The 21,389-nt window shown below is 34.7% G+C and overlaps 1 protein-coding gene across 9 annotated transcripts in view; it reads left to right on the top strand.

Moving 5' to 3' along the window:
- The window catches only part of EPHA5 (EPH receptor A5), a 408,082-nt gene that overhangs the window by 194,494 nt on the left and 192,199 nt on the right, over positions 1-21,389 (top strand). For 6 of the 9 annotated variants that reach the window (XR_011567208.1, XM_070791518.1, XM_070791516.1 and 3 more), the window contains exons 4-5: positions 7,043-7,198; positions 11,209-11,544. The exons of 1 other annotated variant lie outside the window; for it this stretch is intronic. Coding sequence is in view for 7 of the 8 variants with exons in the window: in XM_070791518.1 (XP_070647619.1) it covers positions 7,043-7,198; positions 11,209-11,544 (492 nt within the window). In the remaining variant the exon portion in view is untranslated. The remainder of the gene's footprint in view (positions 1-7,042; positions 7,199-11,208; positions 11,545-21,389) is intronic. 2 more of the 9 variants (XM_070791521.1, XM_070791522.1) reach the window with 1 other exon arrangement.

Below are 21,389 nucleotides of genomic sequence, written 5' to 3'. Positions count from 1 at the left end.
ACAGAGAATGCTATTTTTAAATTGTCATTTTCAGTGTCTTTTAAAAATGTGTGCTGGGTTATGCTAGCAGTAAAGAACTCACCTGCCAATGCAGGAAACTTAGGTGATGCAGGTTCGATCCCTAGGTCAGAAAGATCCCCTGGGGAACACATAACAGCCCACTCCAGTATTCTTGCCTGGAGAATCCGAAGAACAGAGAAGCCCGAAGGGCTATGGTCCATAGGATCCCAAAGAGTTGGACAAGTCTGAATGGTTTAATGCAAAATATGTGCCAGTCAACATATAAGCAATAGCCACATGACTGAGTTATTTAATGGCATAATGGCAATGATTAGGTTTTACTTATATTAATGTGTCCAGTACTGTTTATGACACATAGGCTTGATTTATTATATATGTTGATTGAGTGACTATGTAAAGGATATATAGCAATTAATTTTATTCTTTATTTATGAATATAGATATTTCTTTGAGCTTCTATCTATATTTGGTGAGTAAATTATATACATACATACATATTTATATACTATATATAGAGAAATTTAAAGTATTTATCAACAGTGTTTTATTTTTCTCTGGTATTTTTTTCAGTATTCCAATTATTGCTTTCAGTCATTGAAAATTATTTAGAAACTTAATTCTGAATTAGGATCTTTCTCATGTTTCTCTTTGTAAGTATTCAAGAACTGTTATCTAGTTTAAAATCTTATTTTAATGTATTAGTGTTTTAACACAATACCTATTTTTTATACTGAATGTAAACTTCAAATGTAAGAATAAATCTGCTATTATTATTAAATTTTGGTGTAAATGTTATTGGAAATATTTTGAGTGGTAATTTTCTTCTAGCATGTTGTTTTATGCTGTTTTTCTTAACACATCTCTTAAATTTTGCCTGAACTGTCTTGTGGACACTTTATTTTGAAAAATCTATTTAAAAAGTAAATTTGACATAGCTTATATCCTCTGACAATTTATGTATCAAAGAACTGTGGTAAAAACCTTGTTCATAGTGATTTTCTGTCTTTCTTAATAAAGAATAATGGGATAAATCCAATATATTTTGAACTTTACTTGTATCTTAAACTCTACAGACAACAGTTTGTGCATTTTTATTCCAATTGCCTTTTATATATATTTAAATAATTTATTTTAATTCCAAATGGAGAGAATTCTAATATTATAAATTACTAAAACAATATTTTTTACATTAATTTAAATTAGTTTCCTTGGTTCCCATGCTTATTGAGTATTGACTTTGAATTGCAAAATGGATTCACTTAAGAATCCCAACTGTGACAAATCTTTAAGGCTGAAATATTTTGGAAACCTTAAAATTAATAATTGAGAATAGTTGAAAAAATCGTAGCTTATCAACTATCCATTTTTGGTAATTTTGAAGATTGAAAGAATTCCTAATCAGGCTAGGCAGCACCTGTTCACACTTTTAACAATTGACAGCCTTTATTCATTTGAATTGGAGTAGGAAATGACAACCCACTTCAGTATTCTTGCCTGGAATATCCCATGGACAGAGGAGCCTGGTGGGTTATAGTCCATGGGGTTGCAAAGAGTCAGACATGACTGAGTGCCACACGCACACACACACACACACACTTGCAATCATTTGAATATTGATGACTTGCATCTTATGTTTAAATCTGAAAACTATATTTTAATTTATATCTATAACAGCCTTGTTTTTAAACTGGTATCTATGAGAGTCAGTATTGGTAGCTTGTGCACAACTTCTAAAATAGTTAGCGAGGTTGTAATACTATATTTTTTTACTTGCCGGAACTTAATATTTAGACAGTTCTCATTAAGAAGCTTTTTTTAAGTTCCTGCCATACCATTTAGACCCTGAGAGACAAACATACTATTTATACCCATAAATACTGATGACTATGTACTCAGTACAAAGAACTATGCTTCATATGATGAAAACCAAATGAACAGTTTTCAGTCTCCAGAATGTTTATACGAGTTGGGAGCAGATGAGAAAATCTACACATAAAATTTTGTCAAAATAGTTTCTATCTTCCATAAAAGAAACGCGAAGCAAATGGTTCAAAGGTCTAAAGGATGTGTAAGAAAACATGTAATCATTGATTTAGCACAAGCATCTTAGGAAACATAGAACTTAAAATGAGCATTGAAGCATGGACAGAATAGGAACTTTAAAACTAGTTTCCATTCCTCCAGAGGACTGCTAAGATAGCCTCATGAAAATGTTAACATAGGGTGTGTTTCTTTGGTCCTGTTCCTTGTTCAACTTGAATGGACTTGCGTAGTATTTTCAAATATTTAGGTAATGTACCAGAGTTCTATGAAACAACATTGTTCCAGAAGCTTCCTTTGTTTTGAATGAATTATATCAAGTTGGAATTTAGAACAATTTTACTTCTTACCTAAATAATTTTTGTTGAATATTGTCAAGATTAAAAGGTAAAAAGTAAATTTTACTTTTTTGGACTATTATTTATTTTCTGTCTCCTGAATGTGTTGTTGCTTCAGAATATAGAGTAGAATTTTTTTTTTTTCTCACCACGACACAGATATTCCCTGCCACAGTGCTTGGCAGAAAGGGCACCCTCAAAAAGTAAATACACACAGAGTCTTCTAGATGTGTTCAGATTAAATACAAGTCTTTTATCAAGGACTACAAGCTTTTTGTACCACCTCTGTTCTCTCAATTTTTACTTCTTGTCTTTTGACCTGGAATGCTTTTCCTTCAGTATTCAAAGGCAGATAAAGAAGTTTCTCAAATTCTGGAAATTGCAAGTCAGTTAGTATTGATGGAGATAGTGAGTGTGATAGGAGATTGCATTTAAAGGGTTTCTTAAATATAGTCTGGAAACTTGTAGGCTATGCTAGCATTTTGTAGTAAAATTAATAGGAGTTTCCCAAAAGAGGATATGGTCAAATGCTGTGGAGAAGTATTGCATCCAGAAAGTTACATTCTTAACAAAGGAAGTGGCCATGTTGTGGAGTGTGTCAACATGTGACTTAGAATGAGGAACTTGTGATGCATGTGTTGAAAAATGATTTAAGAAGTTATGTTCCGCATGGAAGCCAAACTGTTTGGTACTTAATTGCTATGGGGAGAAATGAAGTCAAGCAAGATTGACTGTGTTGTGCTATGTGTTTTGTTTTTGCTTCACTTTGTTTCCATTGAAGAGTTCTGGAAATTGTATCAGGCTCCAGATAATGACAAAGGGAGGCAGGGAGGAGAAAGGGAGAGCCCAAAAGAAAGAGAGAGAGGGCAGTTGAGAGTACCTCTGATTTTGTAAAAGGGATAGTAGACACTTGGAAGATGACTCTAAGAGAGAGTATGGATGGGGCTCCAATTCAAATGAGGATTTTTTTTTTTTGCTAAGAGCAAAGACACGTGTTAGTTGCGCACTCATGCCCAACTCTTTGCGACCCCATGGACTGTAGCCTTTCAGGCTCCTCTGTCCACGGATTCTCTAGGCAAGAATATCGAAGTGGGTAGCCATCCCCTTCTCAAGAGGATCTTCCCGACGCAGGGATAGAACCAGGTATCCAGCATTGTAGATAGATTCTTTACCATTTTAGCCACCAGGCAAGCTCCCAAGAGCAAAGATACATTTACCTTTTAATAGGAAGAAAGATCCAAGTGCATATAGATTTGGAGATTTGGTGGTAGAAAAGTAAGAAATTTCCTCTCTAATGACTTCTAGTTTCTCAGCACACATGCATGTACCATGAGATTCACAAAGGAATAGAGCTTATAAGGAGTTAGAAGAAAAAAGAACAGCTCCAAAATACTCATGCTGATCCTGAGGACTGATGCTAACTAAAGAAATAACACCAAGATTGAAGGCAGGAGGAGAAGGGGACGACAGAGGGTGAGATGACTGGATGACATCATTGACTCAATAAATGTGAGTTTGGGCAATGTCCAGGACATAATGAAGGACAGGGAAGCCTGGCATGCTACAGTCCATGGAGTTGCAAAGATTTGGAGATGACTAAGCGATTGAACAACAAGAAGTTTGTGTAGCAACATTGCATGCCCAACTTGGATTTACAGCCATGATTTGATAATGGATAATTAATGATTTTTTGATATTTTTTCTTGGAATACATTGAACCCTACAATTTTCCTCTCTATACTTCTATTTGGATTTCTTTAGCCACCTCAAATTAAATAATACTTTAAACATAATAACTATCTCCCCAAACACATTTCATATCTAGTGTTCTCTGTCTGAGAAAATGGCACCAGTATTGCCTGTGAAGTTCAAGCCAAACATCTTAGAGTCATTGTTAGGATTTTTCACTCGTACATCTGATCTATTAAATGTATCATGAGATCTTGCTGATTTTCCCTCATATTCATCTCCTGAATTTACCTACTCTTATCTGTCACCACTCTTGTGGTGATAAGAGTGATTGGAACCACTCTTATCTGTTTCCAGAACAATGCAACAGAAACAAAAGGGGCAAATGCCTCCATCCATGCTCCTTGTCAATCCATTGCCCATGCTAGACAGAAATGATCTCTTACACACTACTTTGATCTTACTATTAACATTTCCCTGATTACAACACTGTAATGACCTGTTACTACCCATTAACTAAAAGTTCCAAATATTAGAAACCATAATGTGTTTCTGACCTCATATCCTCTTCCCTAACATCATCTCTGCCTCTTTGTTGCCACTATCTCCCTGATCAACTTTTTAGTGTTTTCCATCTCCCTACTTGTTCTCCTCTCCTTTGAAAATATTTTGCCCTCTAAGGCACTGCAGTACTCCTCCTCAAATTGGATAATTTTCCTAATCTTTTACGTATCAGTGGAGACAGCTTCCTGAAGGAAATGTTCTTTGACATTCCAGTCTAAATTAGGTGTCCATATTCACTTCCCTGCTCTGTCTCCTTCCTGCATAATTATATTTATAGTTACACATGCAGTGGCTTTAATACTCATAAAGGCAGGGCCACATCTATCTTTTTCACCTTGTAACCCAGTCCTAAGCAAAATTTCTGGCTCACCACCTGCTGAAAGCATTTTGTTCAACTTCTCTACTGAAGAGAAGGATACGATTTTCTACTTTTTACTTACATCTATATAATTTCCTATTTCCTAACTTCCCATGGTGGATTGAAAAGCAGTGTTATATATGATATTATATAAAGTTTTTAAATTAAAAGGAATTCATTAAAAAGAAATGACTTTTGTTTCATGAATGATAAATGAGCTCCAAATATGCAGAATGTGTGGATTGACAGTTCATGTCTTTGAAAGAAAATTATGTTTGAAGTGAGAATGGTTTTACTGAAAAGGATAAAAGAAGAAAAATTGGATAACTTAGCTAAGAATGGTACTGGCTGCTACAGCAATCCTATTATAAGAAAAATAATATTTTAAATCTTCTCCTAATCATTTAACTACAAGAATGTCCCTAATACTATCAAAAAGCTCTTCTTATCTTTCAAATACCTTCACATTCACTCTGAATTTATAAGAGCATTAGGTTTTACTATCGCTATAATTAGATCTACTGAAAAATACCTTCTCATTTTTGTCAATTCCTGATTATTCATGGTGATGGCAGAAAGCCTTTGCATGGATTACTAAAACCCCAGATCATTTATAGCACATGAAAATTAGCCCTAGTTCATTATGTCTATCAGAATTTCCATGGAAATACAAATTTACCTTTAAGCTTTAGCAAATGTTCATTGATGCTTGAATAAACTCTCTTGAGTATATATAGTGGATTTTCAGAATAGGAAAAAAACACATAAATAGTTGATTAGCTTTAAGTTATCTAAACTCCAAAAAAGGTAATGAAACCATCAGTTTTATGGTCTTCACATGGTTCATAGTGGACAATTGGAATATTGAAGTTTGGCTTTACTACCCATTGAGAAGAAAGAGAAAGATAAAAGCTTAGGGAATACAGAATAAGGGAACTTAGCTTGTTAATATTTACTTACCTGACCACTAACTTAACAAAAATATCAGAGATTCTCTTCATGTGATTCTGAGTATTTCAGTTACATTTTTCTTGCCATGTCATTCACTCAGGTGTGCCTTACATAACAATATGTGAATACTTTATGTGGTAAAACACTGCGATAAGTATTGTAAATGCAAAATTGAATAAGGCACACTTTTCTCCTTTGTAGAGCATTATAATTTTTGTGGTATAAACATGACTGATACCGGAATAGATGAATGTTGGATCAGTAAAGATCTCAATGAAAATTTCTAAAATGGAGTAAAATGTGGGAAAAACAAAAACAAAAACCCTGAAGTCTGAATCCTCTTGATATTAGTATGATATAAATTAATAATGTGAATGATATACTAGCTCAATCATGCATTCTCTCCATTCTAACAGAATTTTGTGAAGGTTTTAGCATTCCCTGATGGCTAAGTCTGTAAAGAATCCACCTGTAGTGCAGGAAACACAGGAGATGTGAATTCAGTTCCTGGGTCGGGAAGATCCCCTGGAGGAGGAAATGGCAATGCACTGCGGTGTTCTTGCCTGAAAAATCCCATGGACAGAGGAGCCTGGTGGACTGCAATCCAAAGGGTCCCAAAGAGTTGGATACGACTGAGTGACCAAGCACACAGTTAATTTACTTATTAATTCAACAACAAAACTTTGAGCAACTATTGTGTACCATGCCGTTCTCTGAGTATAGTGGAAATTTTGTTTTTTTTTTTCCCAACATAAGTTGTTCTAATAATAGCATTAATGAAAGTTATATTCAAAGCACTTTGTTTTAAATACATATGACCATCTTTATATTTCTTGTAACATAAGAATCATTATAAATATATTCCAATCATGTTTGATTTAAATACTTTAAATAAATATTTGATTATCTGGATGAATAGCCTGTTATTTATGATTCAGAAATTTATGAAAAAATTTTGAAATTAATGAAAGGATGGTGTTACATGAGATCTGTGTATACTAGTCAAAATAATGACATTATTCACAAAGCAAACACTGCATCTGTTCCAGGGAAAAGCTTAGTCTCTTATTTCTTTTGACAGTGTGCAGACCTGGGTTCTTCAAAGCCTCACCTCACAGCCAGAGCTGCAGCAAATGTCCACCTCACAGTTATACCCATGAGGAAGCTTCAACCTCTTGTGTCTGTGAAAAGGATTATTTCAGGAGGGAGTCTGATCCACCCACAATGGCATGCACAAGTAAGGAAAACCCATGGATCTTTGGTGATGCTAACCTTCACCAGTTTGAAGAAATAGCATGATGGAGCCTGTTACATTCTATTACCATTTCCGCCAAAACAGGCATAATGTTTAATTTGCCAATATAGGATTTCACCAGAATCCAATCTTCTTGAGTAAACATTAAGAAATCCGAGTCTCTTCTATTATTTACAGTGGGAAGAATCTGTTTTCCCTTATTTCAAGTTCAACATCTGGGCCACAAATACAATTTTTCTTTTTCTTTTTCTTTTTTTTTACTTTATGATTTATTTGAGTGCTCGTGGTAGCCAAACATGACTTTGACAAATCCATTCACCTGTTCCTGGTAAATCGTTTTTACTTTTCTTCCTCTTCTTCCAAGCCAAATTTCTGATCACAAAAATATCCAGTACATGGTACTTCTATCTTCTTGTTGTAACCTCCCCCACTAAGCTGCAAAGACCAATGAGAAGGTCATTTATAAGACAGGAAACACTACACGAACATGGAGTGCTGCGGGTTGGCAAGTCAGATTTAAGAGTCAAATATAAAACCAGTTGTCAACTAGGATTTTCAAGTGGTTGTGTTTTTTTAGCAGTGAGTGTCCTTAACTATTATTAAGTATATGGTCAAATAATCTTAGAACAGATGAATAATAAACATTTTATTCCAACATTTGCAGTGGGTACTTCCATATCTATCAGTGTTTTGGTGTTTTTGTTTTTCTAGTGTGCCACATATTTCTGAGAAGGAAACAAATTTACATGTTAGTTTGCTTGATGACAGTACTTCTTTAGTTTTTCTATCTTCGTCTCTATAGCAAATCAAACAAAAACAAATGAAAGGGAAGAATAGTGAATCCCAGCTCCCCTTACCATTCATTTTCCGTGATGTCCCATTTTGTACTCTTTTAGATCTCTGTAGGTTGTAGTTGCCTTCAAAGATGAAGACAATTTTTTTTGAAATTTAGTACTCTCTGGTATCATAGATAAAGACATATGATTTCTTTATTTAAATAATCACAACTGAAGTTTTATCTGAATTTCAGTGCCTGAATTTCATAATGTCAGTGAAATGTATATTCATTGTTTCTCAAATCATTGATATTAACTTAATAGTGTTAAAGATCATTCTTTATCACATTCTGATACTTTTATGGGTTAGATTATTACTAACTATAACAATTCCTCTTCACATAAGTAAATGACATTATTGTATACCTGTCTTAAGAGGATACATTTGAATTGAGGAGATATAAAGTGTGATTGAATGTGATGTATCTTGGTTGCAGTGGAAATTGCTTCAATTATTCAAAGCAAAATAGAGCCCAAACAGGGAGATATTTGCTAGACTGTACTTTGGTGAATTAGAGAAAATCATATCTTGACTTATTTCAATTTCATCAGTTTTATAGGTATTCTTTTCTTTAAGTAGTCCAACCAGGATCAGTCTCTTTCTCAGCATGAATATGAGCCTCCCATTCTGTAAAATTACTAGGTTTGGGAATGGGTGAGACCCCATGCTCTGGTGTCAAGGACTGCTTAGCTCTTGTTTAGGACCTGAGGTTTATATTTTCTCTGTATCCATGTGTGTGCATTTCTAATACTGTGTCTCAGAGGAACACTCATTTGTATGCATTTCTCAAAAAAGACAGGAAGTCCTGTAGAAGATCTTTCTAATACATAGTCTGTGAGTGTGTGTGTTCTGTTCTTAGTTGCATTCACAATACCACAAATACCACCTATGATGATACCCTTGAACAGATGAGATCACTTGATTTATGTCTGTTTGGCTCTTTGGAATTAAATTTATGGTTTCAACTTCTTTTAATATTTTTTTTGGTACTCTGGAAAACCAAATGCTACACACCTAGAGGAAAAGAAAAAACAAAGTTCAGATTCTAATGAATCTGTTCAAATTGAGGGTGCCTCTCACAGCTCTACTTGGGTTCATACATCACGTCTATTAGCAGGACGGTGGGATTTCATTACGTTATTTTTTGGTGCATGTCAGTCTGAGTCTTCACTGATTACCTCTTCTTTAGGGCCTCCCTTGAATATATGAGTTTCATTTTAACTTTGAGAGGCATATGTGCCCCCCACTCACATGCTGAGGGGCTATTGGTAGCAGAGTCAGAAGAAGAGTTAGACCATGATACAGTTTTACAGATTTAGAGGAAAGATGGAAACTGTGGGTATAGTTAAGTTGTCAGGAAAAAAAACTCAGAATTTTGATATCTTCTGAAGTAGACCTATTCCAAGTATACTTTACCTTTTTCTCACAAAAGAATCTGTAACATTTTGATCTCAAATTACATTTTTGCCATAATTTTCCACTATTAGATAAGTTAAAGGCAATAGTAAAAAGAGTTGTATTTCCATCTTAAGTATTTGTTTCAACTGAAAAGTGACTTTTATATTGGAGTGTGTGAGATTATATGGGAAAATTCACAGGATTCAACCACAACTATAGCAAAGGTAGAGATTTTTTAATCAAAACTGGCAATTTTTACATTATGGAGTTCTTTAAGTGATATTTTATGAATACTAGGTAACTTTCTTATTGCTTTTAATTTTTTTTAAATTTTATTTTATTTTTAAACTTTACATAATTGTATTAGTTTTGCCTTTTAAATTTAGTGCTCAGCAGTCATGGTTTAATAAATGTTAGGTAGAAATTAATATTTACTTCTATGTTTAGAACAGACAGCACATATTAAGATAACTAAGCTATGTCATCCTGAGTAGGTTAATTTATGCCTATGAACCATTTATAGTCCATTTTATTCCCTATTGGGAAATCTTTGCTAAGTAATTCTGAAACAAATCTAAATGTGTTTTCTCTTCAAGAACATCTGATCATATAATATTAACAGTGGACTGAAGCTGTAAGTCTGAGTATCTAAAAATCTATTCTAGAGTCAGACAATATACAGTTAATTCTTTTATAGACACTTTTTTTAGAGCATTTTTAGGTTCAGAACAAAATTGAGAGGATGATATAGAGATTTCCCCATATATCTCTCATCTGCACGCATTCATAGCTTGTCTCATTATCAGCACCCCCCACCAGAGTAATGCATTGGTTACAGTTGGTAGGTAACCGATTTTAGTTCTCTTTAGTCTGCTATTATTTCAGAAATATAGTATTATATACATGGATAGCAGTTGGTATTTATATATAAATTTACTATGCTTATTTTTCAAGGTCTGAACACATTCATTCTTCTTCTTAATTGTGTTTTGGAGAATTATTTTTAAAATAAGTTTTAGATTTTCAGTTAAGTAAAATGCACAGTTTTGCCGAACCACAATGTTAAAACCATATCAAAGTAAGCAAAATTTTATCACAGTTTGTAATGTTGATCAACTACTTAAATTCTTGTTGTTTTTTTTTTTTTGTCATATGAAGGAGGTTCCAAATTCTGTTGGTGGCTTATCAGTAGATATGCAACTTCCTTTGAGATAAACTAAGGCTGTTTTTGTTTGTCCTTTTTAATTTCTGTAGTATTTGTAGTCAAGAGCCACACTAATAAATCCTCTTTCTACTTGTACTCATTGCTTAGTAAATCCTTCATGTTTAATTCCTAGCTTTCAGGGAACAAGTATCATTGAGGACTTAATCACGTCAATCCCCAAGGAGAATTTTTCCCTGGACTTGCCAAGAACCTGCCACTATTTGAATACATAATTTTATCTACATTTTTTGCATGCATAGTTTTATTCCATAATTCTTTATGTATACACTAAGCAAAACATAATCTTTAACTGAACTTGTTACATTGCCAAGATAAGTCATTTCTATAGTATTTAAACCCCACTATTGTCCCTACAAAACTGTAACAAGATTTTTCAAAGATTATTACAAATTGATAATTCTTGCATTCTGCCCTGCTTAAAACAATGATTGCAAAGCTATTTTTTTCCCTTCAGACCAGAAATTTGTGTAGTAAGCAATGCCTAATTTTATCATCTCAAAATTTGTTTTTTTCACTTTACTTTGCAAACCAGGACCCCCCTCAGCTCCTCGGAATGCCATCTCAAATGTTAATGAAACTAGTGTCTTTCTGGAATGGATTCCTCCTGCTGACACTGGTGGAAGGAAAGATGTGTCATATTATATTGCATGCAAGAAGTGCAACTCCCATGCAGGTGTGTGTGACGAGTGTGGCGGTCATGTCAGGTACCTCCCCCAGCAAATCGGCCTGAAAAACACCTCTGTCATGGTGGTGGATCTGCTCGCTCACACAAACTATACCTTTGAGATTGAGGCAGTGAATGGAGTGTCCGACTTGAGTCCAGGAGCCCGGCAGTATGTGTCTGTAAATGTAACCACAAATCAAGCAGGTAAGTGTGATGTCCAACCAAATCATGTACCTTAGGACAATCTCTGTCAGTTATCTCCCCAGCTCAGGGCTAAGTTGCCTGAGATGTGAAAAAGAACTTCCCATTATCCAGAGGGTTAGGACTTAGAGTAGAATGAATACACCTTGAGACTTTTTTTTTTAAGTTCTAGGCAAATAAAAGCTAAAGTTTTGTAGCAGACACATCCACGGACAGAAAATAAGATAGATTTTAGTTGAATTTTTTCATTAAAAAATATATTTATGGCTCAAATCCATTTGTGAAAAAATTTTTGTTTCATAATTTTGAACAGTGCAATTATTATAGCTCAGATCTATATTTTTGTTGTTTTATTCACTTCAGGTTTTTTCTTTAGTTCATTAAATTAGCATGTAATTAGGCAGGTTTATTAGTTTGGCACCACATCTGAATTTTCTTCACATATTAAAATAGGGTTTTCTTATTATTTCTATTGTTATTATTACAAATGTATAAAACAACTTTTCTTTGATAAATCCATTTATCAAAATTATAATAACTGTGAGCTGTTGTACAACAACCATACATATGAAAATATATCTATATTCCATATGAAGAACTTGGAAATGTTAAGGAGTAATTATTAAGGAGTAGGGAAAATAGTGCTGCTTGAATGATTAATTCCCCTAAAATTTCCCCTCAAGTACTTAATTTTAAGTAAATCAATATAGAGAATTCTTGTCTAGTAAACTAAAAATCAAGCTATGGCTGAATTAATAACTTGTCCTATTATGTGGCAAGAACCATTCAAAGCCTATGAGTAGCTTATAACTGGTTTTTGTCAATAACAGGTGCCTGTGTAGGAAGGGGCTTTAAATGTAACGCTCCTTCTATTCCTTGGCCTCAGCTCTCAGTTCATGGGAATAAACTGGTTACCTCTTAAGTACCGCAGGTGGACGTTGCTTGGTGAGGACGTCCTTGCCAGTAGAGCTCACAGTGTGATAGGATGTGTTTGACTGAATTAGGTCAGACTTAATTCCTGTAATGTTAGTATAAGTTTGTAGGTAGTGGAATGATCTGATTGACAAGAAAATATTGTTTGTAATCAAGTTTGGGTCAAAATAATTTGAATTATTGGATGTGTCAGGTAAATGAAGTGGTTATCTCTTGAGAATAAGAAAAACATGTGTCATTGGGTTCATAGTTGTTTTTGACTGATAAAACTGAGAGAAACATTCAAAAGTAACCCAGAGGATACAAAGATATTTGAATTATTCACTAAGCATCATTCTAAGCACTCATGTTCTCATCTATGTTGAATGTATCCACAGCATGTTTTTTATTCCATGACAAAAAAAAAAAAAAAATAATTGTACACTTATATGCCACTTTCCTCCGTGAATTTTTTATATCTTACTCCATTTTGTCCCTAACCTAAGGTTGAACTAATAAAAGTGCTAAGAAGAGGTAGACAAAATTAGAGAAAATTAGGTTTTCCTTCGGTATAGACTCAGCTTTGGGCATACTAGTATACATTAATTTTTCATCAGAGTATCTAGATGCCACAAGTGCTCTGTGAATGTGAACTGTCTTCTCACATCAGAAAAATATTGGGATTTAACTATTGCTTTCAGCCTTCATATGCAATATCTTTTAAGCTTACTTGGTTCTACATGTGAATCTTCCATTAACATACTGAAAGCATATTGAACAATCATTAAGAATTGTAGTTCCCTGATAGCACATTATTTAAGCTTGCATAACCTTCTTTGAATGATGTTTCTCTGATGAACTAGATAACTGTTTTTTAAATGAAATTATTAATAAATATTTGCTCCAGGTGTTTTTACTTACTGGCCTTTTAGGACTGCACAGTATGTTTTTTGAACTACAAATACTTTAAATGTCAAGAAAGAAAAATTTCTATCTGACTATTCAAGGAATGGCTATCACCTAAAACAAACATTTGTATTCAGAGCAGAAACTTTATTGACTTTTGATTTGCTGTTTTTCCCCCAAGTTTTCAGAGCATACGTACTGTAAAATCCTTACAAACCTACCAAAAAATAAAAACAAGATGGAGATTTTCTCAGGGTCTGACATTTCAGACCAACTAAATATCAATTTCACAAAAATTATTGACTTCAAGTAACTCTTAGAATAATGCCACGGTGCTGGACATTTATCAAATACCAACATTATAGAAAGTGGGCTACAGTAGTTGGTTTTAATGTCTGAATATTTTCTCAACCTTAAATTACAGAAAGTTATCTGTACCATATGTGGTTTTTATACAAAACTTCTTTTAACAGATTTCAACTTTAGTTTCAATCTCTATGGAGTGTTTATTGAGAAATGCATTTGTTTCTTAATTTATTTGTTTCAAATTTATAATTTGTTCTGTCATTTTCTGATTGATTTATATTAGTGACATCAATGTGATATATGAACAGCCCAGATTCAAAATTATGTTCAACACGTACAAGAAAAAAATTAGTAATTTTTTCAAGATAAGAATCTTACATTAATCTAGAAATTTAAATTGATTAGGTAACCCTGGCTCATCAGTCTATAAAAAGAAATAATGATTTTATGCTGAGGATAGTGATTAAATGATTAATTTATGGATGTTTACACAGCATTTAAGACATTTTTCCAGCTATTAAATCATTATGGAGTCTAGCATTTTGCTTTTGTGAGAAGTCGTCTGAATTCAAATGATACTTTTTTGCATGTAAATTAATAGTCAAGTTAAAAGATGAAGTTTTAAGGAAAGCTAAATACTACAATTAGTTGGAATTTATGGGATGGGCCTTGTAGAATTCGACAAATAGTACTGAGATTGACAAAAAATTGCAAAGTTGTGGGAATTATCACAGTCAAAACATACAAACACACATGAAGTGGGAAAATTGAGGGTGGAAAAAGTAATTTACAAAAAGGTAAAGGAAAATTGTGTGTGAGAAGGGCAAATGATAGGAAAAAATTTGAATACATAAATTATATAAAGAACTTTAACAGTTGAATTGCAAAGTGGATAAAATCATGGATAATACAAACCATGCTTTATTAAGCTCAGACTTGGAAAAAATAAATCCCATGGAGCTCCTTAAGTTTTCTAGTGATTTGGAAAAATTGATGTATAAAAATTTTTTTTACAGAAAATGCATTTAGATTATTTACATGACAACACTTCTATTGTTCATTCCTATTGTATTATCATTTATTTTGTCTTACTAGTTTAGGTCATCAAAAATATAACTGCTAGATAGATGGATAAGTAGATGGAGAGTGATATGTCAACATAGTATGAAAATTAAATATCCCATTGAAAACAGTTACATTAAATGTTTCACTATCAGCTCACAAAAGAGTGTGCATTTATCATATTCCTCTATAAACTTATTTTTTAGGGTTTTACTTTAAAATAATTTTGCACTGGGCATACTTTATCAAGAACACTCTTTTAATATCATGACACTCTTTTAATATATACAAATGTATATTTTATCCCCAGAAACAAAAAGCTCATCCCAACTAAAAAACCAAAAGTATTCATACTTTAACAAGCCAAGGTACAGAATCCTAATTCTGAACTAAAATATATCAAATTTTAATTGTTTTGAATTAGTCTTAGACTCTGACTTTTTCATCAGAGGACTAGATTAACATGATATGAGTTACAAAGTGTAACAAACATTTTGGAGGGAATGTCCCAACCTGCCCCAGACTATCAGAAATATCAGTAAGAAAGGTGATTCCTTTATGTTGAAAGGTTTTATTTCTTGATTCTTCCAAAGGTATCCAGGGGCATGATAATTCCATTTCATCAGGTACTTTCAGTTTGATGCAGTTTACAAACTTGTGCAGAATGATGTCTTACAGGCTGTGGTGATGCCCTGGGTTGAAACTAAATTACGCCATAGAGTTGGAAATTTAAGAGAATGCTGATGGTAAAAGCACACAAGTGTTTCTGAGAAGAGGGAGACAAACATTTTTTGTTGATCTCTGTTTACTGAGATGTTGAAAAAGAAGTTCATTGTCACTTGCTCGATCATTACTATGATAATTCTGAGGGTCTTTTTTGACTTTCTTCTGTGGAGAGAGCTTACTGGCTATCTTTGTAATCAGTTCAGTTCAGTTCAGATGCTCAGTCGTGTCCAACTCTTTGCGACCCCTTGAACTGCAGCACGCCAGGCCTCCCTGTCCATCACCAACTCCTGGAGTTCACTCAAACTCACGTCCATCGAGTCAGTGATGCGATCCAACCATCTCATCCTCTGTCGTCGCCTTCTCCTCCTGCCCCCAATCCCTCAGCATCAGAGTCTTTCCAATGAGTCAAATCTTTGCATGAGGTAGCCAAAGTACTGGAGTTTCAGCTTTAGCATCATTCCTTCCAAAGAACACCCAGGATTGATCTCCTTTAGGATGGACTGGTTGGATCTCCTTGCAGTCCAAGGGACTCTCAAGAGTCTTCTCCAACACAAGCATCAATTCTTCGGCGCTCAGCTTTCTTCACAGTCAAACTCTCAAGTCCATACATGACTACTGGAAAAACTGTAGCCTTGTCTAGACGGACCTTTGTTGGCAAAGTAATGTCTCAGCTTTTGAATATGCTACCTAGGTTGGTCATAACTTTCCTTCCAAGGAGTAAGTGTCTTTTAATTTCATGGCTGCAATCACCATCTGCCGTGATTTTGGAGCCCCCAAAATAAAGTCTGACACTGTTTCCACTGTTTCCTCATCTATTTCCCATGAAGTGATGGGACCAGATGCCATGATCTTAGTTTTCTGAATGTTAAGCTTTAAGCCAAGTTTTTCATTCTCCTCTTTCACCATCAGGAGCTTTTTAGTTCCTCTTCACTTTCTGCCATAAGGGTGGTGTCATCTGCATACCTGAGGTTATTGATATTTCTCCCGGCAATCTTGATTCCAGCTTGTGCTTCTTCCAGCCCAGCATTTCTCATGATGTGCTCCACATATAAGTTAAATTATCAGTGTGACAATATACAGCCTTGACATACTCCTTTTCCTATTTGGAACCAGTCTGTTGTTTCATGTCCAGTTCTAACTGTTGCTTCCTGACCTGCATATACGTTTCTCAAGAGGTAGGTCAGGTGTTCTGGTATGCCCATCTCTTTCAGAATTTTCCACAGTTTATTTCCACACAGTCAAAGGCTTTGGCATAGTCAATAAAGGAGAAATAGATGTTTTTCTGGAACTCTCTTGCTTTTTCCATGATCCAGTGCATGTTGGCAATTTGATCTCTGGTTCCTCTGCCTTTTGTAAAACCAGCTTGAATATCTGGAAGTTCACGGTTCACGTATTGCTGAAGCCTGGCTTGGAGAATTTTGAACATTACTTTACTAGCGTGTGAGATGAGTTCAGTTGTTTGTCTTCTATATAGACTAAACGAGGTAATTTACATTTGCATGTAGGTAATACTAATTTTTTACTCTAACGTATTTTGAACGGTGGCACTAACTGCTGTATTCCCCACAGATCCACTAGGTGTGTGTGTTTACTCTTTTGGTAGGAGGAAGAATAAAAAGAGGAAGCTCTATGATTTAGTTTAGTTTGGTCATTACTGTAGTTTCACAGCTTTTATTGCATGGGGCTCTGAGACAAGGAGATATTTTTATAGTTGAAGAGCAAATCTTCCAAGTATACGCTTATGACTGGTGAAATAAAGAATTGAATGGAGGCATCAGTGTGTCAGTTGTAATGTGGGCTCAGGACAAAATCTCATTCATCACATTACCATCATAGCCTCCACTCAGATCATGGTTTCTTAGGGGTATTTTGGATCCACAGAGATTAGTGTTAGCTCTATAATTTGTTAAATGTATATTCTATATCCTAGTTTCTAAATCTAAATTTAGAACTTGAAATCTAAAATTTACAATCCGGGCGGTAACCCCCCGCCCCGCACCACCCCCCAACTTATCTAGAAATGGCCAGAGATTTCTCTCAGATAAGCTGAAAAGGAAATGTACAATATTAATATATGTTACTTGCACAGTCCTCCATATGGACAGTCAATTTTCTCTTCATTTAATAGGGTAAATGAAGTTACTCAGATCTGGGTGTTGGTGAGACACCATGACTAACTAGGTCACTAAATTTTCATTTGTATTTCTTAGACCTTGATATCATTAGTGGTATAGATGAGAGGGTCCATTATTTCAGTCGCTTAGTGCCTTGGTGCTAGACTTTTTACCATTCACATTTTCGCCTATTATGAAATCCATGTCCACTTTCTTTCTAGTGGTAAAATGCTACCACTTGGTCTCTGCCATATCTGATCCCTAAGAAATTAAGAAATCATTTCACTGCATCTTCAACCTCTGTGTTCTCAAGAAAAGAGAAATTTTAGAGATTTTGGTTATAAAATGGCACTGTTCTCATCAATTTATTCCTTATAATTATGGTGAAGAACATGTCTTCTGAGTCCTTTCTGAAGTTGTAATTAGTGGATAGTTTCATAAGTCTTGGCAAATAAATCAATTTCAGTGTTCCTATTTTAGTTGGTCATTTAATTCCTTCTTCATTAAAACAAGGAATTCCTAGTATCTGAACTAGAAAAACATAGTTCACCTTTCAAATCCAGATCATGGTCAACTAATTGAACAAGCATTTAGCCTTTGTGCTAGCTAGCTACCTAGAGAAGCACATTGGATCTCTAATCATGCATATATACCAGCTTGAATTAAATTGTTTCTCACTCTTCTGTAAGGAACATATAAAATCCATTTTCACACACATATTCCATATGCTTCTGCGGATTTAAGTTATAGAGTTTTGTGAGACATATTCAGGAAGTTTTTTTGTCCCCAGCATTGACTGCATAATTGGCTCCCAAGAGGATGTTGGGATCTTGAGTTCAGATGGAGTAAATAAGTTTGAGCAAGAAGACAAATACTTCCTTCTATCACTTAATGATCTTAGATAAGGTATTGAAGACATCAAGGAGTAGCTTCCTCAGCCAGGTGTGGAAGAACTTAATGGTACCAAGAGAGACTCAGTAAGTTTTGGAAGCTGAGAATATTTTCAATCATATATTTTCTCCCCCATATCCACATTCCAGTGCTCAGAATTTCATGTTTTCCAATCAGTGGCTTCATTTTCTCATAAAGCAAGGCAATAAATCCATAATTTTAGCAGTTCAGGAATTCTGTGGTCTAAGACTTGGTTTTTGATGCACAGTTCTGTCATCCTAAGAGGACATGAGATATTTACAGCATGAAGACTCTGATCATCTCAATATGAACTGAACAGAGAAATTTAAACTTTGAGACACTAATTTTATTTCTTTAAATTCTGCAGTGCAACCAGACTCATCCTGTCCCACCTATTTTTCTTATTTTTCTCATTTTTCTCATGCTTTTATAGTACTGAGTGAAACTGAAAGTCACTCAGTCGCATCCAACTCTTTGCAACCCTATAGACTATAGCCCACAAGGCTCCTCTATCCATGGAATTCTCCAGGCAAAATACTGGCGTGGATTGCCATAACCTTCTCTAGGGGACTTTTCTGACCCAGGGATGATCCCAGGTCTTCCTTGTTACAGGCAGATTCTTTACCTACTGAGCCACGATGGGCAAGAGTACTAAAGCAGATGAAATTTGGTCACCAAAAACATCTTCAAGAATCCCTTTATTTGCAGTGACCAGAGGTGGTAAGATATAGCCACTATATGTCTGCTGTTGTTAGATTAAAACTAGCAACATCCTTTAAAAACTACATAGGTTCTTGCTACACTGAAATTTAACCAGTCGAGGAAACCAGAATTGAAAGAGACACATGTACTCCAATGTTCATCGCAGCACTGTTTATAATAGCCAGGACATGGAAACAACCTAGATGTCCATCAGCAGATGAATGGATAAGAAAGCTGTGGTACATATACACAATGGAATATTACTCAGCCATTAAAAAGAATACATTTGAATCAGTTCTAATGAGGTGGATGAAACTGGAGCCTATTATACAGAGTGAAGTAAGCCAGAAAGAAAAACACCAATACAGTATACTAATGCATATATATGGAATTTAGAAAGATGGTAACAATAACCCTGTATGGGAGACAGCAAAAGAGACCCTGATGTATAGAACAGTCTTTTGGACTCTGTGGGAGAGGGAGAGGGTGGGATGATTTGGGAGAATGGCATTGAAACATGTATAATATCATATAAGAAACGAATCTCCAGTCCAGGTTCGATGCAGGATACAGGATGCTTGGGGCTGATGCACTGGGATGACTCAGAGGGATGGTCAAGGGAGGGAGGTGGGAGGGGGGTTCAGGATTGGGATCACATGTACACCCATGGCAGATTCATGTTGATGTATGGCAAAACCAATACAATATTGTAAAGTAATTTGCCTCTAATTAAAATAAATAAATTTAATTAAAAAATAAATTTAAAAAATTTTAAAAAAGAGAGAATAAGAAAGATTTTATATAAAAAAGTAAAAAAAAAAAAAAAAAAAGGAAATTTAACCAGTCGAATCACAGGTCCAAACTCCCATTCTTTTGAAAGACTTTTGCCTGCAACACTTCTCTTTTGGGAACATTTTTTAGATTTTAATGTCAGTTTTCTTAGTTGTAAACAAAATTTACTCTAAGTGGTTTAAACAAAAGAGGCCTGTAATAAAGGGTATTAAGTGGCTTATACAATCATTGAGAAAAATAGATTCAAAGATAAGGGCTAAGTTTCAGGAGAAGTGCCCAGTACTCTACCACAGATCTGGCTTGATGAAGCAAAACATGGCCACTGCAGCTGTCAAGCAATAAATGGCAGGCACTTAACCTTATTGCAATTGCTGCTGCCATTAGTAGCATTACTACTTCAGAATCTCAACCTTGAAACTGCTGAAAAATCTTCAGATTTGCCACCATATTCAAACTATGATATCCATGAATTTGTTCAATTTGAGTGAAAATTTCTGCCTGTAATTGTTAATTGGGTTACCTCCGTTATTCTGAAGAAATATGTTTTTTCAAATAATTAAGATTTGTCCATCCTATCTTTCTGTCTCTCTTCCTTCTTCCATTCCTGCCTCCTGCTCTTTCTTCTTCCCCCCTCCATCCTTCCTTTCTTCACTCTTTCCTTCCTTTGTTCTGTATTTCCTTTTTACTTCAGATTATGAGAGTTAACGATATCTCTTAACTCAAACATGGCACATTACCATGTTTGAACTATGCAAGGTCCTCCTGTGGTTTATATATTGATATTTTTTATGTGCTGCTTTTATTCCAAATCCATTTGCCATTTTCCTAAACAGTACCCTTTACATGAATTGCTTATTTTTCTGCATAAGTATTCTTATTAAAAATTTATTTAGCATTGGATGCATAGGTTTTTTAATTTCACGTAATAGTTATATTAAATATCTCATTCTGACAACTAATTTTTTTCACCATAATCAAAATGTTTTCTAGATCCACTTAATGTTTTTGCCATCCAGCGAGCTTTCGTACATCCGCTGCACTTTACATACCAGTTCACCCAGGGACAGAGACCCAGATCCTCTGACTACCCAATTTGTGAGCATTCTTTATCCAATTTAAAGCCTTAATGTAGTGATTTTCATTCAGTTAATATCTATAAAACAGAGTAATGCTTAGTACATAATAAGATATTGATAAATGTTACTATAATAGTTTATAAGAAACTTTTCAACAGTGTGAGTTCTTGGAAAAGTTTCTCAGGTAGTGCTAGTGGTAAAGAACCCACCTGTCAAAACACAAGACTTAAAAGACGTGGGTTCGATCCCTGGGTCAAGAAGATCCCCTGAAGGAGGGCATGGCAGCCCACTCCAGTGTTCTTACCTGGAGGATCCCATGGACAGAAAAGCTTGGTGGGCT

The sequence above is a fragment of the Bos indicus genome, chromosome 6 (assembly GCF_029378745.1).
Source record: "Bos indicus isolate NIAB-ARS_2022 breed Sahiwal x Tharparkar chromosome 6, NIAB-ARS_B.indTharparkar_mat_pri_1.0, whole genome shotgun sequence".
NCBI classification, from domain to species: domain Eukaryota; kingdom Metazoa; phylum Chordata; class Mammalia; order Artiodactyla; family Bovidae; genus Bos; species Bos indicus.
The sequence above is the reverse complement of the archived record's forward strand: the minus strand, read 5'-3'. Positions and strand labels throughout refer to the sequence as shown.